This window comes from Puma concolor, chromosome C1 (genome assembly GCF_028749965.1).
Source record: "Puma concolor isolate L17-30 chromosome C1, mPumCon1.1.hap2, whole genome shotgun sequence".
Classification (NCBI taxonomy): Eukaryota; Metazoa; Chordata; class Mammalia; order Carnivora; family Felidae; genus Puma; species Puma concolor.
This window is the reverse complement of record NC_141674.1, coordinates 4221717-4248452: the sequence shown is the minus strand read 5'-3', so window position 1 is coordinate 4248452 and position 26736 is coordinate 4221717. Positions and strand designations below refer to the sequence as shown.

The 26736-nt window shown below is 62.9% G+C and overlaps 2 protein-coding genes across 6 annotated transcripts in view; one reads left to right on the top strand and one right to left on the bottom strand.

Moving 5' to 3' along the window:
• The first annotated feature begins 51 nt into the window (after positions 1–51).
• On the top strand, positions 52–5228 carry TNFRSF25 (TNF receptor superfamily member 25). Of its 2 annotated transcripts, none has more exons than XM_086715539.1 (10): positions 52–785; positions 1333–1453; positions 1647–1781; positions 2148–2315; positions 2415–2493; positions 3241–3296; positions 3392–3499; positions 3712–3746; positions 4239–4413; positions 4605–5228. In XM_086715539.1, the coding sequence occupies exons 1-10, from the start codon at positions 744–746 to the stop codon at positions 4934–4936; spliced, it is 1251 nt and encodes a 416-aa protein (XP_086571665.1). In that variant the 5' UTR covers positions 52–743; the 3' UTR covers positions 4937–5228. The 2 variants fall into 2 exon arrangements, with proteins under 2 accessions (XP_086571665.1, XP_086571664.1); XM_086715538.1 differs by having other exon boundaries at positions 3709–3746.
• Positions 5229–5450: 222 nt separating this feature from the next.
• Positions 5451–26736, bottom strand: part of ESPN (espin) — a 31874-nt gene continuing 10588 nt past the window's right edge. The window contains exons 3-15 of one of the 4 annotated variants that reach the window (XM_086715535.1): positions 22835–23021; positions 22517–22699; positions 22235–22366; positions 19527–19728; positions 18349–18620; positions 15565–15726; positions 15276–15474; positions 13918–13944; positions 12598–12743; positions 12260–12523; positions 7747–7826; positions 7638–7649; positions 5451–6362 (exon numbers count right to left, since the gene is read on the bottom strand). In XM_086715535.1, the coding sequence (XP_086571661.1) occupies positions 6215–6362; positions 7638–7649; positions 7747–7826; positions 12260–12523; positions 12598–12743; positions 13918–13944; positions 15276–15474; positions 15565–15726; positions 18349–18620; positions 19527–19728; positions 22235–22366; positions 22517–22699; positions 22835–23021 (2014 nt within the window). In that variant the 3' untranslated portion in view covers positions 5451–6214. Of the gene's footprint in view, positions 6363–7637; positions 7650–7746; positions 7827–8614; positions 10567–12259; positions 12524–12597; positions 12744–13917; positions 13945–15275; positions 15727–18348; positions 18621–19526; positions 19729–22234; positions 22367–22516; positions 22700–22834; positions 23022–26736 lie in introns of those variants that run through there. The other 3 variants (XM_086715536.1, XM_086715534.1, XM_086715537.1) reach the window with 3 other exon arrangements.

Here is a 26736-nt window from a genome sequence, read left to right as displayed (position 1 = left end):
TTGCTTTTGGAACCAGCCCCTTTCCTGACTCAGGTGCACTTGAGCCGGGGGGCAGGGGCCTCTCACTCCTGTCGCCCTCTGTCTGTGGTAGGGCACCCCCGGAGGAGACTGAGGAGAAGCATTAGTGAATTAACAGGGCAGAGGTGACCAGACCAGCACCCCCAAGATCACCCCCCATCCCCTGCCTCAGCCACGAGGGCTACCCAGGAGCCCCCCATGAAGTTCTCCCTCCCACAAGGTGCCTCACGGGCCCTGCCCTGGGTGGTCCCCGTAAACTTATGCCAGGGCGGGCGATGCGTCTCAGGCTCTACTGAGAATGCCCGCTGGGACTCCCCTGCAGGGGCGGGGCCCCTGTACCCACACCCAGGCGGTATTGGGGAGGCTGGGTCTCCCAGCTGCGTCGCTGTCGCTGTGGCCCAACCTCTCATGGCTGAGGGAGGGCTCTGAGGCCCGAAGGAGGGAAGTCACTTCACCTGGAAGTTGTAGTCTCAGGGCCGGGGCCAGAACCCAGGCAGGGGGGACCTGGATGCTGCCCTGTCCTGTGTACGCCTTGCTGCCCCCAGGCCACCTCAGGTGAGCTCAGGTGCGCAGGGGCAGGCTGCGTGGGCTGGGGGCCCCGCCCTGGCCCCCACCCCTGAGGCGGGCTCCCCCGGGGCTGGCTTGGGGCAGAGCGGGCGGAGCGGGGGAAGCCCCCGGGCTGGCGCACGCCTGTCATCCGAGGGCCCAGCAAGGCGCCAGGAGCCATGGAGTTGCGGCTGGGGGGCTGCACGGCAGCGGTGGCTGCGGTGAGTGGGAGCACGGTGGAGGGGGGCGGGCAGCCTGGAGCCTGACCTCAGGCCTGGGTCGCTGCGCTAAGAACGATGGGGCCCCACTTCGCGGGGAAGTGTGCCAGCACCACCACCAACCCCTCTCCACTTAGACACTCCGCTAGTTAGAGCCTCAGCCGGGCGGGGCCCTTCCGCTGAGAGGAAACCCCCGCCCCGGGGGCCAGAAGGGTCTAGGGGCCCCAGGCAGAGAAGGATCCGGGTCCTCCACCTTACACAAACCAGGAGTGGGGACGGGGCCCCCCGGTGCCTGCCCTGGTGCCCTGGCAGAGGGAAACGTGTGGGGGGAGCCGGCTGGAGACCTCGCTCTGCCTCTCCCGAGCCTGCTCTGTGCACGGGGGGAGGGAAGCTCGTCTTACCCCACATCCATGGGGCACCTCCCGCCCAAGAACCTGAGAAGAGGGCCTCTCTGAGGGCAAACGCGGTGGGGGGCTCGGAAGGGGGGGGGGAGGCCGGGGAGGGCCCGCATGGCCAGCCCCGTCACAACCAACAGCCACCTGTCTTCCAGGTCCTGCTCCTTGCGCTGCTGGGCGCCCAGGGCCAGGGCGGCACACCCAGTCCAAAGTGTGACTGTGCCTCCAACTTCCAGAAGAGGAGCGGTCTGTTCTGTTGCAAGGGCTGTCCAGCCGGTGAGCAGCCGAAGGGGTGGGAGGGATGTGGAGGGGAAGTGAGGGCAGACAGAGGGAGATGGGGTTCAGGCGGGGTCAGGAGACAGGGGAGGTGGGCAGGGGTGGGGAGGAAGTAGGGAGCCAGAGATAGGAGAGGAGGGAGGGGAAAGAGGGAGCCCCCTTTGACTGTCTGACCCGGGTCTGGTTTCCACAGGGCACTACCTGAAGGCCCCCTGCCCAAAGCCTTGCGGTGCCTCTACCTGCCTCCCGTGCCCCCGCGGCACTTTCCTGGCCCGGGAGAACCACCATGAGACCCGCTGTACCCGCTGCCAGGCCTGTGATGAAGAGGGTGAGGGGCCTAGTGCTCAGTGGGGGACTCCTGAGGACAGGCCATGGCCAGGCTGTTTCTGAAGGAGGTGGCTGGCTTGGGCTTAACCTCTGGTGTGACAGCCCTGTGTCCACCCATCCCAGGCCCCTCCCCCCTCGATCCCACCCTAGGATTCCCTTGCCCCCTCACTTCCTGCTGACCCTCCCATCTCCATATATGCCTCAACCTCTGATCTGGGGCGATCTCCATGCTCCTCTCCCTTTGGGGGTGGCCCCGTCTTGGGCTGCCCCCATCTCCATTCTCCAGGGGATCTGCCCGGGGTCCCCGCGGGGGGTCTCCGGCCCTGATGGCCTCCACTCTCCCCATCTCCCTGAACACTCTTGCCAGTTTCCCAGGTGGCCCTGACGAACTGTTCAGCAGTGGCAGATGCCCACTGTGGCTGTGACCCGGGCTGGTTCCCCGAGTGCTTGGTCAAGTCCTGCAGGGACGGCTCCCCCTTCCGCTGCCACCCGTGCTCAGACTGCAGGGCCCTGCACCGCCACACACGGGTGCCCTGTGAGTACTCCCGCTCTGGGCTGTCTACCCCTCCACACCCCCCCTCTCCCTAACTCCCCCTCTCCCTTCCTGACACACAAGCCATCTCCTGGACTGCAGGTTCCGTCAGAGACACCGACTGTGGGACCTGCCTGCCTGGCTTCTATGAATATGGCAACAGCTGTGTGTCCTGCCCCACGTAATGTCCTGGCTGCCCTGGGACAGGGAGGGGGTTCTGGGAGCAGAGCGGGGATCCCGGGAAGGTGGAGGGAGCTCGGTCCCGTGGTGGGTGGGTGCCATTTCAGGCAGACATTGGATACTGAAGGGAAATCTGCATTCACCTTATGCCAGATAAATAAGGGGTTGTGTCCTTTAGTAATCTTTCCAGCTGTAGGTTAAGGAAGCATAGGGTTTGGCCGTTTATAGAGAGTCAAGTTGATACAATTTCAAAACTATGATCTGCCACTCATTCTCTGGGAGATCTTGGGCAAGTGACGTCACCACTCCGATCTGTGGCTTCTCCATGTGACGATGTTAGCAGGTTCTCCCCCCCGACCCCCGGGGCACAGGTTAAAGGGTAAAGCACTTTATCCATTCATTTGCTCTGCAAGTGTTTATTAAGCATCTACTATTTTCCAGAGATGTTCTAGGTGCTGGGGATCCAACAGGGAACAATGTAGGCAAATCCTGGTCCTCATGGAGCTGACATTCTAGTAACCCTCAATCTAGTCTAGAAAAAGCTCCATAAATAGCGGTTGCTGCTCTTGTTTCTGGGGACACCAGTGAAGTTTCAGCAGTCCTTTGGGAACATTCCAGGGTACTGTGGCGCCCAGGGAAGAGACCTGGGGAGGGCAGGGCCTCCAGGATGGAGAGGACGGGTAACCTCTCCTGGTGTCTACTCCCTCACGCCCCCCACCCCACTCCACCCCACCCCCTCTTCTTGCAGGAGCACCCTCGGGAGCTGTCCTGAGCCCTGTGTGACTGTCTGTGGCTGGAGGCAGAGTAGGTGGTGTGCTGGGAATTTGGGCAGGATTATTGGGATGGTTGGGGAGGCTGGGGTGTGGCTCCTATCCACCACTCACCCGCTGTTCTTTCAGTGTTCTGGGTGCAGGTGCTCCTGGCTGGCCTGGTGGTCCCGCTCCTGCTCGGTGCCACCCTGACCTACACATACCACCGCTGCCAGCCTTGCAAGCCCACGGTTCCTAGTAAGTACACGCACGCACTCGCACGCACATTTCTAGGGGCATCGGGTCAGCATGGGTAGCCCAGAGCCCACTCACCCCTGATGCAGAGGGGGGAAACTGAGGGAGAGAGTGCTGGGGGCAGGGGTGGCACAGGAACCCAAGAGGAGCTGGACCAGCACCCAGGTCTAGGAGTCTTGCCTGGTTGCTGATGAGATGCTCTTGTCTCTCAGCAGATGAAGCTGGGTTGGAGGCCCTGACTCCCCTGCAGGTAAGAATATTAGTAATATTCAGGGAAGAGAGTGAGCAAGAACCCAGGCCTCAGCCTTCTGGAGCTGAGAGGCTGGGCTGCATTATAACTCTTGGTCCCCCACACGGGGCACGGTGGCTGGCAGGCACAGAGTAGGCCTAATGAACGCATGTGAATTCCCTGAGTAGTTGGTGAATGAGAGTAGCAAGGCACCTGTCTCTAAGTGGCTTTCAGTCTGGTGGGATCCAGACAGGTAAACAGAAGACAGTTCAGTGGGATGTCACCATAGGGAGGCCTCCGGCAGGGTTGGGGCCATAGGGGAGGGCAGCCAGGATAGAGTTATTTCAGGCAGAGGAAATAGTTCTTCTGGGCCACCCAGTGAGAGATGAGGGGGGACTTCGGGAGGCAGCCTTGAAGAATGTTTGCTGACTGATCCAGGGAATGGCCACTCCCAGCCAGAGACCCCAGGAAGGGGTGACCCCAGGCTGACCTGGGGCCTCTCTTGGCTTCCAGGCCACCCACCTCTCACCCAGGGACAGCACCCTTCTAGCTCCAGCCAGCAGTATCGAGAAGGTCCGTGCCACGCATTTGGTAGGCAATGGCTGGGCCCTTGGCTCCCCTCAGATCCAGGAGGCGCCCTGCGCAGAGGTGACGTGGTCCTGGGACCAGCTGCGCAGCAGAGCCCTCGGTAAGAGACCTCACTGGCCTTGACCCCATTCTCCTGAGCCTGAGATGAGAAGTAATGGTTTCCTGAGGCACCACCTGCCCACTTCCCGTCCCAGACGGACGGGTGCACCCCCCTGGTCCCCCGCTCTGCCCGTGGTCCCGCCTCTGGCCTCCGTTCTTGTTCCCCACCGACTCTCTCTGGCCCGTCCCCAGACCCGCCGCCGCCCATGCCCACGCCTTCGCCAGCGCCCCCTGCGGGCTCCGCGGCAGCCACGCTCCAACCGGGCCCGCAGCTCTACGACGTAATGGACGCGGTGCCCGCGCGACGCTGGAAGGAGTTCGTGCGCACACTGGGGCTGCGCGAAGCGGAGATCGAGGCCGTGGAGGTGGAGGTCGGCCGCTTCCGCGACCAGCAGTACGAGATGCTCAAGCGCTGGCGTCAGCAACAGCCCGCCGGCTTGGGCGCCGTCTACGCGGCGCTGGAGCGCATGGGGCTGGACGGCTGCGCCGAGGACCTGCGCAGCCGCCTGCAGCGCGGCCCGTGACGCGGGGGACGCGGGGGGGGGGGGGGCCCACACCGGGCGCCTCTGGGCTCTGGCGGCCCTTGCAGAAGCCCTAAGTACGGTTACTTAATGCGTGTAGACATCTTATGTCACTTAAGCTCCTGGCATGGCCCTGCGTAGCAGCGCCAGCCGCCCTCCCTGCCGCGCGCCCCCTGGGGTTCTGGTTGAGGCCAAGCGGCATCGACGGATATCGGGAGGGGGCAGGAGATGGCTCAGCAGTGTCTCGGCCCGACTTTGGCCGAGGCCTGGGTATTAAATCTGTGAAGAAAAGCTACTGCTTGGTGCTTCCGAGGGGCTGTGGTGTTAAGTGGCCCCGGCTTCGTTTCCTGGGGGGCGTCGTCGAAAGGCCCGGAAGTCCTAGCGCCCCAGGGTCGGGGACCCACGGTGGAACCCAGTGTGGCCCCTGGCGCCCAGGCCGCCCCCGCGCCCCGCTCCCGCCCGGCCGCGGCCTAGTTACCCGACGGAGAGAGGAAGTCGTGGCGACAGCGCGAGAGAGTGCACGTCAGCCGCGGCGGCTGAGAGAGCTTTAATGGGGGTGCGGGGACGGGGAGGAAGCAGGTGGAGACACAAGCGCAGGGACCCTTGCCTCGCACTCACGCCACCAGCGTCGTGAAAGGGTCTGGGAATCGTGGGACCCGGGGGGAGGGGGGCGCGGACTTCACCAGGGGGAGGGGGAGGGGGGAGGCAGAGGTTGGGCCCCCGGAGCGGCAACTCGGTCCCGACGGGCAGGTTGCCGGTTTCATCGTTTCTGGTAAACAAATGACTGAGAGGAAACCCTCGGCGGGGATGGGAAATGCGGGCCGGGTGCAGATCTGGGTCACGACGGGAGGAAAACCCCTTCCCCGAGCGCGGGGCCTGCCTCCGCCCAGGATGCGCCCGCCGCGTGGGTTCCGGGGTGCGGGGGAGGGGGCTGCGGCCGGGCGCGCGCCCCGCAGGAAAACAAGGTCGCCACCCACGGGGCTGGGGAGCGCTCTGCGCGACCTCCACCGAACATGCAAATATATGTAAATAGGCATGCAAATAAGCAGCATCTTTTTGCGTCAACAGCTTGCTTGGGCACTTTTCCTGGGCGACGGCGGCGGGCGCGTTCCAGCGGCGCCCCGGGCTGGGCATGCGGGGGCCGGAGCGGGGTCAGGGAGAGGTTCCAGCGCGGGAGGGGAAAGGCAGCGCGGCTCCCAGCCCTTTCGGCCGGAGCCGGGCAGGCCGGGGCGGAGACTGGGGCCCCCAGAGCTCACGAGGCTGCGAGCAGGAGGGCGGCACCTAGTACTTAGCGATGTCCCCCTTCTTCAGGATGATCTGTCGCTGCCAGGGCGCCAGCTTGCTCTCGTCGTAGCCCAGCGTCCGCAGCTTCTCCGACTGCTCTTTCTCTCGCTGCAACTCCTCCTGCTTCTGTCGCTCCTCCTCTTTCCTAGGCATGGGGTGGGGGGCAGAGCCGCGGGCAAGCGTGAGACGGTGGGCCAGGCGCCGTAAGGGGCAAGTAAGGCGTTACTGGGGGCAGGGGCTGGGTGGCCAGGGCAATGGGTTCTAGGGGCAGAAGGGCTGGGGGACTGGGGACTGGGGTCGGGTCAGGAGCCACAAGGATAGGGTGGGAACAGGGAGGGGCTTGATTGGGGGTAGACTGGAGTCACGGGGGCACACATAGGAGCTGGGTGAGGGAGAGGCTGCGGCTCAGTTATTTCTGGCTGGGGTATTACTGGAAACAGGGGTGCTGGGTCAGGAGTGTGGCAGAGAGTGATCGGGGAGTGTCCTGGGGGCAGGACCCAAGTAGGAGGGACCACATTAGTGGGAGGCAGTGGTGGCTAATTAGGGACGGTTATTATAAAATAGGGGCTAGAGGGGCGCCCGGGTGGCTCAGTCGGTTAAGTGTCCGACTTCGGCTCAGGTCACGATCTCGCGGTCCGTGAGTTCGAGCCCCGCGTAGGGCTCTGTGCTGACAGCTCAGAGCCTGGAGCCTGTTTCAGATTCTGTGTCTCCCTCTCTCTCTGACCCTCCCCCGTTCATGCTCTGTCTCTGTCCCAAAAATAAATAAAAACGTTAAAAAAAATAAAAAATAAATAAATAAAATAGGGGCTAGAGCTGTGCTGCTGACAAGGCAGCCACTAAACTCAGGTGGTTACTAAGCATCTGAAGTGTCAGAACTGAGATGCAGGATACGTGTAAAATGCGCACGGCATCACGAAGACTGCTTTTTAAAAGACTAACGCATCTCGCTAATGACTTTTACACTGCTTATGTACTGAAATAGTATTTGGATATTTTGGGCTAAGTAAAATGTAAATGTTAAATTCACCTTTACCTTTTTATTTTTTCAAAGTGCCTACTAGAAAACTTTACACAGTGGCTCGTGTTATATTTCTGTAAGCACTGGGCTAGATTACTGGGCAGAAACCACGCTTCGAGGGACAGAGGTCAAGGTTATTGATACTGAAGTTTGGTTATAACTGAAGGCTAGGTTAGTGGGAGACAAGGGGCTCGGTAATCCAGGCCGAGGTTATCAGAGCATAAGATCTAGACTTTGGGGCAGGGGCTAAGTTGCTGGGGGAGAAGAGTCTGGTGGCATTAGTGGGGGCAGAGAGATTGTGCTACAAACCAGACAAGGGGGTGTGCTCAAGATGGGGCTGGAAGAAGGGGCAAAAGGACTGTGCCTAAGCCAGGCAGGGGCAGCAGGTTGGCCCACACTCACCGCTTCTGCTCCCTAGAGGAAAAAGAGACAGCATTATTTGGTGCCACCACCTCAGGGGCATGATCAAGACACCCTACCAGGCCCTGAAGCTTCCGGTCCCCCGGCTCACCTCTCCTCTTCTAGCTTCTTCCGCAGGAGGTCTCGCCTCCAGGCAGGCATGCTGGCCAGCCGGGCCTCCTCCTCTTCCTCCTGAAACACAAGCACAGAACTTCAGGACCAGCATGCGCTGGGAGGTGGGGTTTGGGGGAGGTGCACCCCCAACCCCGGGGGACCCGCACTAGTCAGGGACAATGGGATACAGACGTCCTTCTACAGAGCAAATAGATGAAGGTGCCTGGCCACAACCCCCTTAGAGGGGGCCTCCTGTGCCCTACCCCCTCATAACTCAGGCCCCCTGTGTTCTAGAGGTGGTGCCAGACAGGTCAGAGCTAAGGTGCAGGAGAGGAGCAGAGAATGAGATTTCCCACTAGGGCAGGCTGATGGATGGCTCCAGGGCCCTGACCTCGACTCTCTGGGCAGACCCATACTTGGGCCCCCACAGATCCAGCCAGCTCGGAGGGGCTCAAGCTGGCCTCCACTGCGAAGGACCTTCTGGCCTATGCACGTCCTGTTCCCAAGTGGAGTAGACACTACCTCTACAACTGTGTGGCTGCATCGACTTGGCAGGGGCGGAGGCGGGCATCCAACACAGGCAGCTTACAGCAAAGAGTTTTATTACGTGGATGTTACACAGGAGAACACGTCACACGGAACACTACACATGTGGCTCCCTTGACCTCAAAGAAGTAGCTGTGAATTCCAGTGCAAAACCAAAGAGAGGAGAGCCACACTGCCCCAGGGGGGACCCACGGTCCCTCACTCAGAGGGGCGGCTTCTTCTACCTGCCTACCATGCAGAGCCGGGCGAGACTGTAGGCCCAGAGGGGAACACCTGGTTTGCCCTGTGCCCTGCCCACTGCAGCCACTGCCCCACATCTGGTCATAGTGGGCTTCAAAGGCTCTGGCAGCCTGGTCCTGGATACTCCGGGTTTTCCAAGGCCACCCTGCTGGCTTCTGGGTTTTTCCTGTGGGCTTCTGGCCTCCAGAGGGCATCAGACGGGCATCCAAGCCTGGGTTAAGATGCTTGAGGGGGAAACTCTGATTTCTGCTGCTCAGATGTCAAAAAGCTCTGCCTCCTTCTCCTTCCAGAAGGAGAAGCTGCGGTCGATGTAGCGGCAGATGTCCTCGTTGCTGAACTCGCCCATCTCAGACACCAGCTCCAGGGGGTCTTCGACAGGGGCTTCGGAACCAGGAGGGTCCCACGTCGGGGGAGGCGCGGCTGGCGGAGGGGGGCTGGGGGGCTGCGGCGCAGGAGCTGGGGCCTCGGGCTGCCCCTCTGGCCAGTCCACCGTTTGACCCGGAGGGACCTTTTCTGCCGGCTCCCCCTCCTCCTCTTCCTCTTCTTTTTTCTCTTCTTGCTCCTTCTCCGCTTCTTCTTCCCGGGCTGGCTCAGCCTCCGGGCTGTCTCCAAAGAACTGGCGCCTGAGGTCCTCGAAGCCGTCGCTCCAGGTTCGTCGGCCAGCCTCCACCTCCTCGAGCACCACGCGGTGGAAGAGGCGGATGAGCTCCCACGGGTGGCTGCCCAGCCGGTCGAACATCTCGTAGCACAGCAGGTGGCGGAACTTGCGCTCCTCGCGGCTCAGGCCCATCTCCAGCAGCTGGAAGTAGCCGAGCATGAAGAGGTCGAGCGTGAGGCTGTCGTAGCGCGGGGGCGCGCCGCCGTCCAGGGGCGGCAGAAAGTGTTCGGGCCAGTACAGGCCGTGAGCCAGGCCCGAGCCACACGAAGGGCGTACCGGCACCTGCCGCAGCAGGCTCCGCCAGTGGCCCAGCAGCTTGCCCACCACCTGCCGCTGCTTCAGCAGGCGCAGCAGCCGCGCATCCGGGCCGTCGCCGGCCGGCGGCTGGAGAGCGTCGGCGGCCTCGGGGCCCGGGCCCGTGCCGGCGGCCACCACGCGGGGCAGCAGTCTACGCAGGCGCGCCTGGGCGTGGCGCCGGGGGCCTCGGAAGGTCCACTTGCGCCAGTGCTCCAGGAAGAGGTAGACGATGCGCTCCTTGCGCATATCTATGTAGTCCTGGACGCCGCGCAGCTCGGTGGAGAGCGACGGCTGGCGCGCCAGCTGCTGGGGCTCGGGCAGCGCCGCCTGGTGGTCCGGCGCGTCGGGCGGGCCCAGCGCGCCCACGGAGTCCCAGGGGGCCGGCAAGCCGTTGGCGACCGGGGCGCTTGGCTCCCCGGCGCCGGCAGCCACGTAGTCCTCCTCGAGGATGGGCTCTCGGCCCGAGGCGGCGGCGGGAAGCGAGAGCTTGCGGCGCGAGCCGCGCGCGGGCGCCGAGCCCTGGGCGCGTAGCTCGTAGACGGCGCGGAGATGCTGCACGGAGACGCCGCACTCGAGGATCTCGCGCGCCACGGCCTCGCGACACCAGCTGAGCGAGTGCGAGCGGCCGAGGCAGAGCGGACCCGGCCGCCAGGGCGCGTCGGGCAGCGGTGCCAGCGGCTGGCCGGTGTCGGCGGCCAGCAGCTCGGCCAGGTGCGCGGGCCGGCCGCCCAGCGCGGCCAGCAGCGTGGCCATGCTCTTGAGCAGCGTGGAGATCTTGCTGCACCAGGCAGGCAGACTGGCTGCGCGGCCTTGCATGCGGCGCGGATCGACGGTGAAGCGCGGCGCGGAAAGGGCGGCCGAAATCGGCAGCAGCTGCTCCAACTCCAGCTCCAGCTGCTCCAGGCGCGCCTCCAGCTTCTGCGCCTTGTGCAACACCTGCAGGTTCTCGATTTGCTGCTCGATGCGGAGGATGTCGGCTTCGGTCATGAGCTCGCCGAAGGGCCCGAGGATGGCGTTGTGCGCGCTGGAGTACCTCCAGCCCTCGCGGGGGTAGCAGCATGAGCTGGCGGACGTCAGCTAAGGCGGGGAAGACAAGAGAGGGGAGGGAGGCGCGTCTCCCTCTGGCCCGGCTCCCGCAGCGGCCGCCGGGGGGCGCCCTTTGCATGTCCTGGGTGGTGTAATGGCTCCGCGGGGCTCTGTTGGCAGGGATGGGCCACGCCCGGCCGGCGGGTGATTACACTGGGGCGAGACTTCGGCCCAGGCCGCTACTCCGGGCGCTGGGCAGTGTCCACTTTGGTCGCTGGCGGGGTCGTTGGGCGCTGTTGCAGAGACTGAGCGGGCAGAGGGAGTCTCCACACCTGGCTTGGTTGCTCATTACACCACCGAAGGAACATGCAAAAGGCGTTGAAGCTGCGACGCCAGGCTGCCCTTTCCCACCCCATCTCAGGGCTGCTGTTTGGAGGCCACATCCCAGAGGGACCTCGCGCATACTGATGACTTCTTGTCAGCTGTCCCCGCAGCCTGAGCCCTCCCTGTGCACGCTGTCAGTGTTTTACTGCTGAACCAGCTTGAAGCCTCAGCTCTCACCCCTTGTCCCCGGCACCAGGGATGATAATCAATTTTATGAGCTAGGTGTGCCAGGAACTTCTGAGAGTTTCGTTCATTCCTCACTTTAGTGCTGGGCTTCTGCAGCCTGGGCTGGGGGGGGGGGGGTCGTCCTCACATCCTCCCGGTTCATCTTGACCCACTACAATCAATCCATTCCCTCACAGACACACAGGATGATGCTAATTCCCTCACTTAACCCCTCTCCCAGGCTCCCTACTGCTGCAGGAGAAAGTCCATTTTCTTCAAGGCCAGGACTTGGTGATCTGCCCCCACTGATCTCTCCAGCTCCACCCCTGTACTGACAGGACAGTCACTGAGCCTGCTCTTTGCCCCACTCTGTTCCCAGCCCACCTCTTGCTCATCTTCCAAGTCCACCTTGGACTTCACTTCCTCCTTCATAACACTGGCCCCACCCCAAATAGGACGGTGGGTGCAGGGCAGCCCCAGGCCTCTGCATGCCCCATCCCAGTGAGGGCAGTGTTGTTAACAGCCCCGTCCCTGGCTTCCCTGCTCACTCAGGCTCTCATGTTACCTTGTTTTGTATTCTTGGGGGCACTTATCTCTCTACTAAGATGCTGTGTTTGCTTGTTGGTTGACCCCCTCCCGCCCCACTCCCCAAAGCCACCTTTGAAAAGGCCTTGAGATATTCATCGCGAATCCCTAGAGGCTACAACAGCGCACAGAACACAGCACCCAGGAAACACGTGCTGAGCCGGTCAGTGGCAAACCACCCTGCCAGCCAGACGGTCAATCATCTGACAGATAAGAAAACTGAGGCTGGATGAGGCTCGGTCTCGAAGGCTGGAAAGTGGCGGTGCAGGAAAGGGCCCACTGCAGTCTGACTGTTGGCCACGCAGAGGGCGGTCCCTGGACCAGCAGGTCAGTCTCACCAGGAGCTTCCCAGACACGCAGAGTCTCAGCCCCACCCACAGCTCCTGAATCAGATTCGGCATTTTTACAAGATCCCGGGCGACGTGAAGCACGTTCGCGTTTGATGAGCTTTGCCCGTCTCACGGAAGGACAGTCCCCAGGGCAGGGGAGGTCCTCCAACCCTGCTTCCCGCCCCCCAAGGACAACGGGAGCCGCCTGAGGTGGAAAGGCCCCCGCAGGCCGGCGGCGATGTGGGGGATGGGCCCGGGCGCAGAAGCCCCGCCCCACCCACCTTCCGTCTCTGCTCCTCCTCCTCCTGCATCTTCAGCTGCAGCTTCCGCACCATCACCTGGCGCTTCCACTCGGGGATGGGCCGGCCCTGCTCATCGTGCGTGGGGATGAGCGCCTCCACGTCGAGCTGCACGCCTGGCGCCGGGGTGGCGGGCGGCGCCGGCGCCACGCTGCCGTTGAGCAGTGGCTGGGGCCCCACGGCCGGCGGGGTGGGGCTGCGGGCCCGGGACAGCGCGGGCGACGCCTGCGGCAGCGGCGCTTCGGGCTGCGGGGAGAAGCGGCGAGGCTGAGTGACCGGCAGGCACGGGGGCGGGGCGGGGTACCTGTCGAGCCGCCTACCTGGGAGATCGGCTGCCCGCTGCCCGAGAACACCGTGGTCAGCCCCTTGCTCTGCGGCGTCGGCTTCAGACTCTTGCCGGCCTTGATCTCCGCCAGTAGCTCCGAGTTGTCACCCGTCGGGGACATCATGTTGAAAGACTTGGTGCCTGCACGGAGGCAGGAGAGGAGGTGCTGGCCAAGCGGGGGGGTGGGGGGGGTGCGAGGTCTGCATCCCCGCCGCCCCTAGCCTGCCCCTCTGCCTCCCCCTCCCCAAGTCGGGAGGGGCCGGGACCCAGATGACAGCTCTCCAGATCCCAGGCCCTGGGGGCGGCTCTTGGGTACCCCAGAGGCGGGCTCCCCGCTGACAGCTCACAGAGCCCCACCATCTTCCCGGCCCTACTCACGGGGCATGGGGGCCCTGCCTGGAGGCCCCTGGGAGTTCATGCTGGCTTTTGGGCCGGCCCTGGGGACTCCAGCGAATGTCTCCACCCAGGACACTGACTGACCTGCTCTAAGACACTACCTGTCTAAGGCCAGCCACCCGACCTTTGTCCTGGGTTCCCTGGCTCTGCCAGCCAGGGTGGAGTCTCCCTCCAGCCCTCTCTGCATCAGCAAAGCTCAGTGACCCTTGGACTGAGTTGCCTGGGGCCTCCGTGGCTATATGGGCTCAGGACCCTGGATACCAGAACCAAGCCAGTCCCCTCCCCACCTCCCACACAGACAGACAGACAGACATGGACGCAGACACACTGGTTGCATGCCCGTTGTGTAGCAAAGCGCTGCTCAGCTCTGGGGGACCTAGGAAAGCGGAGCCTTTACTAAGGATACGGGGTGAAGTCACCCAGGAAGAAGGGCCAGGTGAAAAGCATGCAAATAGGCAGGTGCACGGAGTTTGCATTTTCTGACAAGGCCCACGGAGGCGGCTGGGGTTTGGGAAGGGCTGTCTTTAGAGACCCAGGGAGGGGTGAGAGCTGGGTGAGGGGAACAAAACAGGCCAACAGCTCTTGGGTTCCCCAGGTTGGGGATCCCTGAGCGAGCAGCAGGAAGGGTAAAAGGGAAAGCTGCCAGGCAGGCACTGGCAACAGGCTCATTTATTTGGGCAAAACTGAAAGCCATGGGTAGAATTTATGGGTGTGTGTGTGGGTGTGGTGGAGGTAGGAAGGTAGCTGTGGGGCCAGTGGCCCCACCTGTAGTGTGGAGGACCCCTGGCCTGCCGGCCCTTGGCCCTGCCCCCTCCTTTTTTTTTTTTTTAAAGCCCCAGGTCCTTGGCCTTGCTTCCCCTGAGCGTGCCTTGCTCCCCGCCCCGCACCTCAGCCAGGAGCCCCGCACGCAGCTACTCACTCTTCCTGTGTCTCAGGACTCTCACTTCTAGGGATTGAGAGGAGAGAAGTGACAGCAAAGTTAGGACAAGGAGGAGGCCGGGGTGAGGCTAGGACAGTGGGGGGGGGGGGGTGTGTGGATAGAGAAGGGAGGGCAGGAAGAGGGGAGGGAGACATGCAGAGGAGGGGAGACAGGAGAGGAGGAATTTTCCAGCTCATCTGACCCTGGCTCAGGCTGCTCTGGGGCTCCACAAGGGTGGTCCACCCAGTTCCGGGCTTTACTGCTGTCCCTGAGGACTGGGTAGGGCTGCCACTGGCCCTGGTTCCCCCAGCAAGGGCCTCAAACTTGGCATTGGGTTGGGATAGGGCACCCAGCCCAGGCTCTGCTGAGAAGGGGTTTCTGGAGAAGCCCAAAGTCTATTTTTCTTCCGTTCCTAGCATCAGCCTTGCTCCAGAAAGAAAAAGCTAACCCCAGAGCTAGGGCCCTTTCTGGAGGCTCAGCTGGTGGTGGACAGGCTACGATGGGCCCTGGTCAGCAGGGGCTGAGGCTCCATAGGGATCTGAAGGGAACCCAGGCTGGCCCTACCCTGGACCCGGTTATACCCTTGCACTCCTAGTGAGGGACATGAAGCTTTGGGTGTCACTAAACATGGTCCCTGCACTGAGTGGCTGGGTGAAGAAGGCAGGCGTGTGTGCGCGCACACACACACACACACGCACACACACGAGGCACCACCTCCTGGGCCTTGCAGGAGCCCTGGCATGCGAGAGACTGCCCCACCTCACAGAAGAGAAGCCAGGCATCTTGTTCACCAGCCTAGACCTTAAAAGGATGCCCATGGGGGTCATCAGGAGGGAAAGGGCAGAGCATGATGGGTCACTGGCCTCGTCCCCATAGCCAGGTGGTAGCTGGCCTGGGGCCTCTGGGGTATCTGGCCAGGAAGAGCCCCTGAAGCATCTGAGAAAAGCTAGCTAGCTTGGAGGAACAAGAGATAGGGGTGAGGAGCAGAAGAGAAGCTCAGGATAGAGAAGGGGCAGGACGAAGGTTGGCCCCTGCCTCTTTGAATCCAGTTCTACTTAGAGCTGCCCGGTTAGCACCAGCCCATTAGAAACAGCAGCCGCCAGAGCTGGGAGGCCTTCCCTGCTGCATGGGACGTGGGCCCAGAGAGGTCACTGAGGTGCGCTAGATCACACTGAGGCAACCCAGAGCCTCCTCTTCGGGTTAGGTCCTCACTGGGGTGGGGGCTTGCCGCAGGAAGAACGAGTCGGAAAAGAGGGAGCACCGCGGCGGCAGCAGCAGCTGGGGAACGAGCGATGTCTAGGCTTCCCTCCCCTTCAGGGCTGGCACCGCCCCCCACCCCTCAACCCGCCCCTACTCACTGCCAGTGGACGAGGAGGAGCGACGCTGCCCGCAGCCAGGGCCAGCGCCCTCGAAGGGCAGAGGTGGAGCCGGCGGCGGCGAGCTATGGGCCTCCGGCAGGGGCGGCGGCGGCGGCGGGGGCGGCGGGGGCAGCTCCCTGGACGCCTTGGGGTCCGCGGCGCAGCCGTTATGCACGTGGTTCCCGGGGAGCAGCGCCGCCTGCGGGGGAGCGGAGGGGCTGGCGAGTGAGAAGCGGGCGGCCGGGCCGGGTCCCGGGCGGCCGGCGGGCGCGGGCTGGCAGGCACGCACCTCCTCGCTGTGCGCCATGCCCGGGCGTGTGGCCAGCGGCTCCCCGGGACAGCGGCCCAGCTGGCGGTAGTAGTCCCCCGTGCTGGGCTGCTTGCTGAAAGCGCGGGGCTTGCGGCTGGAGTCCTGCCTCCGCAGCCCGTTGTGGCCGTCGCGGGAGCTCAGCTGCGGGAAGACAGCGGCGGAGGGGCTTCAGGCGCTGGTCCCCGGGGCCTCCCACGCCCCGCCCCCCCAGCTCTTCACTTTCCCGGGGCTCATGGCCAGCGGCCGTCGAGGGGTGCAGGCAGCCGGGTTCCCAGGCCCTCCGGTCCTCCGAGCGGGGATGGGGCGAGGGTCCCGGGGAAGGGCAGGCTCGGTCGCCCCCCCAGGGAGGGGTTCTGGGCGCAGGCCAAGGGCAACAAGGGCCCCCAGTGAGGCTAGAAGGGGCGGGACCAGGGGCGGGTTGACCCAGCCCAGTCGCCAGGGGGAGCCGGAGAAGGGGCAGCTCGCAGTTTAAGCCAGCGCGAAGGCCTCTGCCTCACCCCACGCCTGGCTACCCGGCCGTCCCGCGCGTCCCCAAGGCTCTGCCGAACCCTCTCTTTCAGGGACCCCGACCCCGAGGGAGCCCTCTCAGAGCCCTTGTCCTGTTAGGCTCCTGGTTGCCCAAGGCTCTGAGCCGCGCGGTCCCGGGGCTGCTCCTACCTGCGCCAGTGCCGGTGGCCCCCGCTGTGCACCTGGCGGCGGGGGCGGCATGGACCCGACACCTGCGCCACCTGATCCTTCCTCTCGGGTTACAGCCCAGCCCTTGCCCGCCCGCGCCCAAGAGCGCCTATGAGCTCTGTCGCCCTGACATCACCCAGGGCCAGCCAATCCCGCGCCGACCCACTCCCAGCAAGGGGAGATGCCACGGGGGGCTCCACCTGCGTCGCCACGACCGGCCACAGCGCCTCGCCTGCCCCGTAAGCCAGATGTGGCCCCGCCCCTGCTCCGCTCTCCCTCCGCTAGGTGTCGAGCACCCCAGCCCTCGCCCCCCTCCTCCAACTTGTCCCCTCCATACCCCGTGGACGGAGTGCGGGAGCCACCCGAGCAGTGGAGCCCCGGGTGTTTGGTACCCCCGGGTTCCGGGTCACGCCCCCGCCCTTCCCCTCCCGCATCTGGAAACCATCGACATCCGCGTAAGCGACACCGACACCCGCGCCTAAGCCTCGGGTTTCAGGGGCGGCAAGGCGGGCTCGGATGACAGCGCGGTGGCCCGCCCCATCGCAGCTGCCCCCTGCTAAGCCTAGCCCAGGGAAAAGGACATGGGGCGGCGGGGCCAAAGGCCGAGTCCCTGTGCGGGGGCTGTCCCCTGATCCACCCCCCCCCCCACCCCCCGCCCGTGCGTCCCCGCGGTGGCCCCGGACCTCCCAGCCCCACCCGAACCGGCTCTCGTTGCAGGAAACCCGACACCACAGGATTTGTTTTCTGGGCCAGCCCGCCCCTCGGCGCCCCCTGCAGCCCCAAGGCGCGGACGCCGCGACCCTGCTCCCGCTGCGGTCAAGCAACGGCCAGGCCCAGGGGGCGGAGGCGGGGGCGCCAGGCGCAGTGGGCACACAAAGGGCCCTTTGTGGAGCTGCCTGTCGCCTGCGGCCCTGCACGCACACAGCGGGCAGGGGCACGGGACCTCAAGATCCTGGGGCTCAGGGGAGTGGAGGGGGCACAGGCTGTGCTTTGGCCAGAGCCCGCACGGCGGGCCAGGAAAGTCCGCCCGCCCTTGGCCCTCTGCAGTCCTCTCCTGGGCCCTCTCCACCTCACAGAGATGAAAGGGGAACCCGACTGACAGCCTGGCCGTAGATGGCATGAGGGGAGGGTGGAGTCGCTGTGGAAATTGCCCCTCCCCTCCCCCACCCAGTGGCCTTGTGACCTGGGACACCTGTGGGCAAATTGGTTACTCAGCTTGCCTCTGGAGTGGTTTGCCTTGGGCTTGAGGGAGAACTACAGGTCAGGGCTCCCACAGGACGCTCCGGAGCCTAGACCCCATACTCAGCCACCTGTGGTCTCAGGCTGCCCTCCATGTCCCAGACCAGCGGGCTCTGCCCTGTTGGCCAGCACCCCGGGGGCCCCCTGGGGGGCTCCCCGACTAGCATTCTCAGCCACCGAGACTAGCCCTCTGGCTCCAGAGCCTCAGCCAGGACCCCAGAGGCCCTGACATCCTGGGCACCTCACACTCAATGTGCCCACACTGGACACAGCCCCCCTCCCCACAGGCTGGCTTCTCCCCAACACCTCGCATCTCAGGACTGCCTCTTCCATCAGCACTCAAGCCTCAGACTGGGTAGCCAACCTCAGCTTTACCCTCCCTCAGCCCCCACTGAGTGCGGAGTCCCTCTCTCCCTTCCTCCACCCTCCTCCTGGCCCTCACCTTCCCTGCCCCCTCATCTCCCACCTGGAAGACAGCCCCTTGGGAGCCATTCCCCACCTGAGCCTGGGGCTCTGGGCACAGGTAGGTCTGCGGAGGGGGCAGTCTCTGCCAATTCCGTGACCGCCCCACCACGCTGTGCAAGAGGTCGGGGAGGACCCAGCTCCCTGAGAGGCCCGGCTGTCTGATTATATGTTCCTTCGCCCATCACCAGTTCCCGAGAGGGTAGTGGCTTCGTCTGACTCATCTCCCTGTCCCCAGTGCCCAGCCCTGAGTCCCCCACGGGGCTAGCCAGGAGTTTATACTCTTGAATAGGCCCGGGGCCCCCCCTGCCCTGTGTCCATGAGCCAGGCAGTCTCTTGGCCTCAGCCCAGCGCTGGGAGGCAGGCAGCTGGGAGAAGGTTCACTACCTCCTTCTTGAAGGCCTCCTTCTCCACATGGCGGAGTTTGCTCTTGGTCTGCACGTAGATGTCCGCGGCATGTGGCTCCACAGGGGGCTTGGGAGCCGGGTAGCCTGGTGGGGGTGGGGGCAGTTGGGTGCTTGGGGGTGGGGGCGGCGGAGGGAAGCTGGGTGGTGGTGGTGGTGGTGTGGTTCTCCCCATCTTGCCCTGGGGTCGGCCCAGCTCGGGGCTCAGCATGTCCATGTAGCTTTGTATGTCTGCAGCTCTGGAGCTGGCAAGGCCTGGGGAGGGAGGGAAGGCGGGGTGTGGGAGTTTGCAGAGTCCCCAAGACTGAGACCCCCTTCCACCCAGAAGCAACGCGCCAAGGGGTGAGGTGGGCTTAGGGATACGGCTTCTACGGCTCACTGGGAGCCCCAGCAGCGCAGGGCCCAACCGGAGGGTGAAGGCGTAGCTCCTGAGCTCAGACCTGACAGGGCCGGGCGGCAGGAGTCCGCATGGCCATGCCCCAAACTGCAGGGCCACCCCACCATCTCTGCGGCCACCACCTGGCAGCAGGAAGCAGGTATCACAGGTGGATGGCCACCTAGGCTCAGCGTGTGGTCAGCGCGTGAATACTCGCGTGCCCGCCTCTGCCTAACATTTGCACGTTGGTGTGTGCAGGTGTGCAAGCATCTGCGCATTTCTTTTGTATTTACAAATGTGTTTGCATCGGTCTGTGGACGTGGGGTGTGCGTGTGTTAACGTGCACACGTGCCCGGATATGGGGAACGGAGGGTTGTGTGTCTGTGCTGTAGTGTAGGTGCGTGCGTGCATCTGCATGGTGTGTGTGTGCGCATCCCTGTGTGCTGTGCAGACACATGTGCCCTCTTGAGGGCGCACAGGTGTGTGTCACATCTGGGGAACATCTGTGTGTGTGAGCGAGTGAGTCATCTGCAGGGGGCGCGTGGGGTTTGTCCCAGGGAGAGTACATGTGGGTGCACAGGTGTGCTTGGGAGCAGCACACACCAGGACAAGTGTCACCGGCCTCTCACCAGGACCAGCAGCCCTTCCTGGTGACCTGGGCAGCCTCCGGCGTCAGCTGTGGGCAGAGTGGGCCTGGGGCTGGCCCTCAGGGCCCGGTGGTCTGTCCCAGTCTGCGCCCCCTCCTCCCTCCTCCCTCCTCCCTCCTCCCGGCCTGGCCCGCTCACCACGTGGGGGGCGCCGGCCCTTGATGCTGGAGTGGCTGGAGGAGCAGGAGTCGTAGTTGGAGAGGGTGCTGGTGGGTGAGCTGAGGTCAAAGTTCAGCGGCTGGACCGACACGGTGGTATCGGGTGAAGACATGCCCGAGTCGGGCTGTTTGGTCTCCAGCTCAGCAGACGGATCCCGGGACAGCACGCGGTGCTCCACACTCTGAACAGGAGGGAAGGCAATGAGGTCGACAATGAAGACTGGTGCGCTCGGGCCAGGGTCCTGCTCCGGCATGTCCTTGCTGTGTGGCCCGGGCCGAGCCGCTTCCCTTTCTGGGCTCCCACCCCATAATGAGAATGTCTGTCGGGTTCTTCCCAGGCTAAGATTCAAGCCCAGCCCCCTCGCAGCAGGACCCGGGGTTCTTGGGAAACTCCCACCCCGGCCCCTCTTTGCTCAAGGGGGTGGAGAGATGGCCGGAAGAGGGGGCCCTGGTCTGGACCCCAAGGGCAAGACTGCCATGGCACCAGCCAGAGGGGTGGGCTCCAGTGTATCTGCGGGGAGGGGCTCAGGAGCTGCAGCTGATGGGAACACCTGGGGCAGGTGGGTTAGGGGAGGCAGGTGGGGCCCCACAACTTGCAGGGAAGACTGATTCCCCATTACCCAGCCAGCAGCCCTGGTCTCTCCCTGCCCTACTGGGGCAAATCCCAATACCAGCCCAGCCTGTCTCCTGATGGGGCCCTTGGAGAAAGGGCAGGGCCTGGGGTGGCCCGGCTGAGTCTGGAGGGCAGCCGGGCTCAGGGCTCAGGCCACAGGCATGCTGTCCCCACCACTGTCTATGCCCTGCCCATGGGCCTGACCCTCCCATGGGATGGGAGCGGGCTGGGGTGGGGGCTCGCTTACATTGCCCATGCTGGCCTTGCTGCTGGCAAGCCTGCTGGCTGGCTCCGTCTGCTGCCTCCTGCCCAGGCCTGCTCCTCCCTGCCCCGCGCCCCCTCCCCTGCCTGAGAAGTGTCACAGGCCCCCTGGGAGCGGGAGGCAAGCCTCGCACCAGGTAACAGCTCAGCAGCCCTGCTCATTGGCCCTGTAATTAGGGGCTCTGTGGGAGTGTTTGCCTTTTCTGGGCCAGCATTCTGCATGGCTTGGATCTGTCTCTGCTGCAGCTGGGCCTGTCTGGGTGAGGGGGCCGAGGGGCCCACAGCCCACCCAGTTCAGCGGGGCCGGGACGGGCCGGGCCCTGCTGCCTCTTCCATGAGCCAAGGGGAAGCATAGGGGCTGGGCTTCTGGTAGGGGGAAGATGAAAATGCTCTTTTCTTGGCCATCAGCAGTGGGCAATGGGGGTGCCCAGTCCTGACCCCACAGATAGCAGAGGTTAAGGGCCCAGGCTCTGCAGCCCGGAACGCTGGCTTCAATTTTCACCTCTCCCACCTACTAGCCAAGTGACTTGGGGCAAGTCACTTATCCTTCCTGTCGGTGGGGATAACAGTATCTCCTGCCCCATTAAGGTATGAGGAAGATTTTAACAGTTAGTGAAGGGCCAGGGTATGGTAGCCAGTACATGCTACACAATGTCAGCTGTTAGCATTAATTTACTGTGGAGGCTGAGATTATGCTAGAAAGTGCTGGCAGGCTGCGTGCCAGAGTGAGGATTCAAGGGATGGTGTTTATTGCTTATTTATTGCTTACTTAGAGACAGAAGGGCTGAGGCTTTGTGCCTCCTCCCACCCCACCCTCCAAACAGAATCGTACCCTCTCTCAGTGGGAAAGAGCCACCTGTGGTGCAGAAATGCCCCTCACAGCATCCACCCCTGTTTGTATACCCTGGTGACAGACCGTTACGCTCTCTGGGCGGCCCTTTTGGGGGGACATTCTTCCTTGGGTCCAGCTGCAGTTTCCGACTGCTGGGCCCAGCTGTGCTCTGGAGTACCCAGCACCAGGGTGCCCCTGTGTGCTTGCAGACAGGGCAGACGGTGCTGTGGGCAAAAGGCCATCCCACCTTCTCCCCTCCAGACCTCATTTCCTAGTCCCTCTTCTGGCCAGGCTGCCCCCTGGAGCTGAAAGGCACCTGGGAGGCCCACCCTCTGTCTTCCCTCCTGTCCCAAAGGCATTACACCAGATGAGGCAGTGCCCTGAACTTGGAACCAACCACACCTGAGCTCAAGTCCCAGTAGGTTACTTCCCAGCTGCACAACCATAATAAAATAATTTAAACAGAAGTTTCGTTATGAAGCAGCCATGAAGTGAGCAAACATACACTGTCGTGGTCGAGAGCAGTGGCTCCAGGCCATGCCTCTCAGACTCCACCACTTAACAGCTGTGTGACCTTGGGTGAGATGGGGACATTAACACCACCCACCTTAGAGGTGGTGGAGAGTTAAATGAGCTACTACTTGTGGGCTGTGGGCAGGTGAATGGACTTGACCATTCCCATTGGTATGTAAGTGTCTTGCGATTTCTCCAAGCCTTCCTTCTTACCAGGAGGACGCTGGTCCTCTTCCCCTTGACCCTTTTCCTTCACCCCGTCCCTCCTCAATGGTCAGTGGCTCTGGGCTGGGAAGGGTAATGGTCTAGGACACTTCCTCATTGTGTGACCTCGGACAAGGGACAAGGGGCTTCATGTCTGCGAACCTCAGCTTCCTCCACGGTAAAGGGGTAACAACACCTATCTCTGGGGGCAGGGAGAGGCGGGGTGGGGGACGAGATTAAGCAGGGGGCAGCGCCAAGGTCGTACCAGGTTCTCCACGGTGCGCAGGTAGCGGGTGCAGTGGCTGTGGCCATTATAGTCCGAGAGGTCGGCCGCCGTGTACCCGTCACGGTCGCGGACGTCCAGCTCCGCGCCGTTCACTACCAGGATCTGGCAGCACTGCGGGGGGTCGAGTACTGACGACCCCGGTCGCCAGCCCGGACCCCCCGCCCCCCCTCACCGCCCCGCGCCGGGGCAGGGTTGTGCTGAGAGCTCGGCGCCAGCAGAGGGCGCCCGTCCCACCCCCGTCCGCTCCGGCCCCGTCCCCACCTCCAGCTCCCCGTTTTCAGCGGCGTCGTGCAGAGGGGTCCCGCCCCACAGGTCGGCCGTGATCTCGCCGCCGTGCAGCAGGAGCCAGCTGAGCACTTTGGCGTGGCCGCGGCTGGCCGCGAAGTGCATGGCCGTGGCGCCGTCATTGTCCTGCTCCGAGAGGCTCACGTCGGTGCAGCTCACCTGGGCGGGAGGGGGCGGGGGAAAGACGGGCGGGGGCTGGGCGCCGGGCCCCTCCAGGCCCCGCCCCCGTCGGTGCCGGCGGCGGGGCGTGCAGACCCCGCCCTTCCCCGGGCCCCGCCCCGCCCCGGAGCTCACCAGCCACACGATGACCGGGCAGTGGCCCATCTGCGCCGCGGCATGCAGCGGGGTCATGCCGTCTTGGGCTCTCACGTGCGGGTCCGCGCCGCACTCCTGCACCAGGTACTGCGTCACCTCCAGGTGGCCCTCCTGGCACGCCAGGTACAGGGGCGTGGCACCGTTCTTGGTTTGCGCATTCACTCCCCTGTGGAGACACAGCACCCACCTCGGGCTCTCAGCGCCCACCTGCCTCCAGAGCTTCTTAACGCCCCTCGCCCTCTTTTGGGGAGCTCTGGAGGGCCGGGGGCGTGGGTTGGAGGAGGTTTAGTTACCGGGTCGCGCTGTACCTGGCTCCCTCTGGACTCGGTCCTGTGCCAGCCTCCCTCAGGGGGGCCCCCTCTGGCCTGGCCACTCCCCTCCAGCAGCCTCCCTGCTTCCGTGTACATCTGACCGAGTTAGTCCCTGTCCTCAGTAAATAGCTCAACCTCTTCACCAAGGTCTACAAGGATGTGGTGAGCTGGCCTCTTCTTACCTTTTCAGCCACACAGAACCACTGTCACCGTGAGCCCCCAAGTCCCCAAACCTTCTGTCTTACCTTTATGCCTTTGATCAAGTCCCTCTCTATCTGGAATGCACTTCCTTCCTCCTCCCTAGGACTCAGTCCAGATCCCTCCTCAGTGAGGCCTGCCCTGATTTCCCCAGGCAGAGCCTGCCTTTCCTACCTCTGTGCCCTGTACGGCCCTGGGCTCACTCCACGGACTGCCTATCATGCTTGATTGAACGTAACTGATTTTGGCCTCTGCCTCCCCTGGAAGACTTAATTCCCAGAGGGCAGAGTAGTAGGGTTGCCAGGTAAAACACAAGATGCCCTGTTAATTCTGAGTTGCGAAACAAGAAATCATCTTCTAGCATAAGTATGTCCCAAACAAAGCATGGGGCATACTTATACTAACACATTATTTGCCATGTATCTAAAGTTAAACTGGATATCCTGTTGTTAATCTGGCAACTGTACAGGAGGCCACCATTCACCAAGCACCTCTGGTGTGCTATATATTGGTGGGCGGGCTGGACTTCAAGCTGTATGACAAAGCTGTCATCATCAAGACAGTATGGGACCGGCACAATAACAGACACTCAGATCAATGGAACAGAATAGAGAACCCAGAAATGGACCCACAGACGTATGGTCAACTAATCTTCGACAAAGGAGGAAAGACTATTCAATGGAATAAAGAGTCTCTTCAGCAAGGAAGAGGGAAAGCCTGACAACTACATGCAGAAGAATGAACCTGGACCACCTTCTTACACCATACACAAAAATAAACTCAAAATGGATGAAGGACCTAAATGTACGACAGGAAGCCATCAAAATCCTCGAGGAGACAGCAGGTCAACCTCTTTGACCTTGGCCGCAGCAACTTCTTACTCAACACGATATTGGTGGGCAGGTTCTCATCGAATGCCCCAGCTTAGGTCCTATTGTCATTCCCGTTTTGCAGAGGGGCAATTGAGGCTCAGGGGCTTTGACTTGCCAAAGGTCACATAACTGGTAAATGGCATTGGAGCGTATGTTTGTGATGCAGAGCCTGATGCATGCAGTAGGTACACAGGGAGTGACGAGGCCGCTCCCTGTGCTCACTCCTGGGCTTCCCTGAGGCTCAGCTTGCGGGTGTCATTGCTCCTCGTGCCCGTTCCCCCAGCTGCTGAAGAAGAGTCCTAACCGGGGAACTGGGAGTCAACCCCATGAGGTGGAGTGCTGCTGGGAAACAGGGAAGCTGGCCCTGCCACTGACGGAGTCGGGGTGTGGACAGCCCAGATCACAGTTACCACAGTTGGGCACTAGGTGGAGCCACAACCCAGGACCAGACACAGGAGCTGTGTGCCCACCGCCCTCCCCAGCAAGTCTCAGAAGCTCCCTAGGGGCTGAGCCCCCCTGTGCTGGGTCAGCCCTCTGGGCCCCAGGAAGTGCAGTTCTTACCTGACTTCACATCTTCCCGCCCATCTGCCTCCCCGATCTATCTGCTGGCGACATCAGTCACACACTCCGCCAGTGTCTGTCCACGCCCTCCCTCCCTCATCCAAGTGCTCGCCCAGCTGTCCGTCAACATGGGCACCAGGCCACCCAGTCCTCTTCTCTCTGCCCTCTCACCCACCCTGTCATGACATGACTTGGTCCCTTTCCCAGCTGACTTCTCCCTGTCCCTAAAACCCTGGTCCCTGTCCACTTCCCGGACCCCTGACCCCAGGCCACCTGCAGCCCCACACTGGGCGCCTCCCTGCTCTCTCCTCACTCCTGACACGGGCACCTCCTCCCTAGACACAGAGCTGCCATTTTCTAGGGCTGATGCGGAGTGTGGCACTTCACACATTTGGGGTGGGACAGAGACCATGCCTGGCTGCCCTCCATGACCCAACCCGTGCCAGGGCAACGGTGCTCACGAGCCGACAGGGCACACGGCGACAGAGACTCACCCACACGCCTCTCCCCAGGAACAGTCTGGCTTGCGGCCACCAGCCTCCACGCCCCAGTGCCATCGTCACCCCCCACACATGCATTCACATACTGATGTGACAGTAACGGCCTGTTTAATATTTCATGACCGACACTCAGTGGCCTGAATTATTCACCCCGTAACCAAGGCACAGTGAGTGCTGGGGTCCTGGGGACCAGAGGCTGAGGGGGCCACCACCCAGGACCCACTGAGGCCTCTCTGGGGAGGTCTGAGGCAATGGCGACACCATGGGGCGCCAGATACACCAGGAGCCCTGCCCTCCCAGCACCCCCTGCTTGGCAGGTGTCCACCATCCAGGGGTGGCCAGCCAGCCTGGGAAGGTCTGAGAAGGTCTGAGAAGCTGGCACAGGGCAGGACCTGAGCAGGAGGGGGCAGTCCTGCGCACAACCTCCTGCCAGGCCAGTGGCTGACACTCCCCGCTGGAGTCCCTGGGCCAGAGTAAACACTCAATAAACGTTCCTGCCTACCAGCCTTCCAATTAGCATTTCAGCCTCTCCCGTCCTGGAGCCACAGCCTCCAGCCCAGGAGGCCCCAGCACAATGAGGCAGATATGCTGATGGGCGAGGGTGAGGGCAAGGGCGGGGAAAGGGGGTCCCTGGCCTTGTCACCTACTTCGGCCTGGAGGCAAGAAGGGCGGGGGCACCCTCATGCTCACTGGGGGAAGTCAGAAAAATATGGAGGAGCACAAGGAGCAAACTTAATTAATTTCAGTGGAATATATCATAGTAGCGACGATAATCGGTACCAGTGAAAGCAGGTCTGTTTCAGGCACCGTGATGAGCACAGAGCTTTCTCACCACGTCCTCTCAGCGACGGATGGGGGAGGTGCTGGCTTTGTTCCCATTTTCCAGATACTGCGCAAAGAAGCCTAGGACCGCTCGATGAGAGACAGGCAGAGAAAGACCTGGGCACAAGAGGGACTTAGGGGGACGCCTGGGTGGCTCAGTCGATTAAGCGTGTGACTTCGGCCCCCCCATCAGGCACGGAGCCTGATTGGGATTCTCTCTCTCCCCCTCTCTCTGCCCCTCCCCCACTCACACTGTCTCTTTTTCAAAATAAATAAATAAACTTTAAAAAATTTAAAAAAAAAAAAAGAGGAACTGGGGTATGAACCCCCCCAAGCTGTGTCAGCGTCTTGCCTCTTGTCTCTTTGATCTCAAAGAGGGGCAGTAATCGCCCAGGAAACATGCTTGGAGACCCCTCAGCACAGGCCTGTCACCTGGCATGAGCCTGAAACCATTGTTATATTTTGGGATTCCCTCCTCCCTGTACCTCTGTGGGGACACGGCTGGGCTGGGGTGTCCGGGCTCAGCCCAGCACAGGTCAGGCCAGGCATTGTTTCTGTTGTGGAGGGTCACCCAGAGGACAGGGCCAGGGTCCTGCGGGGGTACTTCTGGCCTCAGG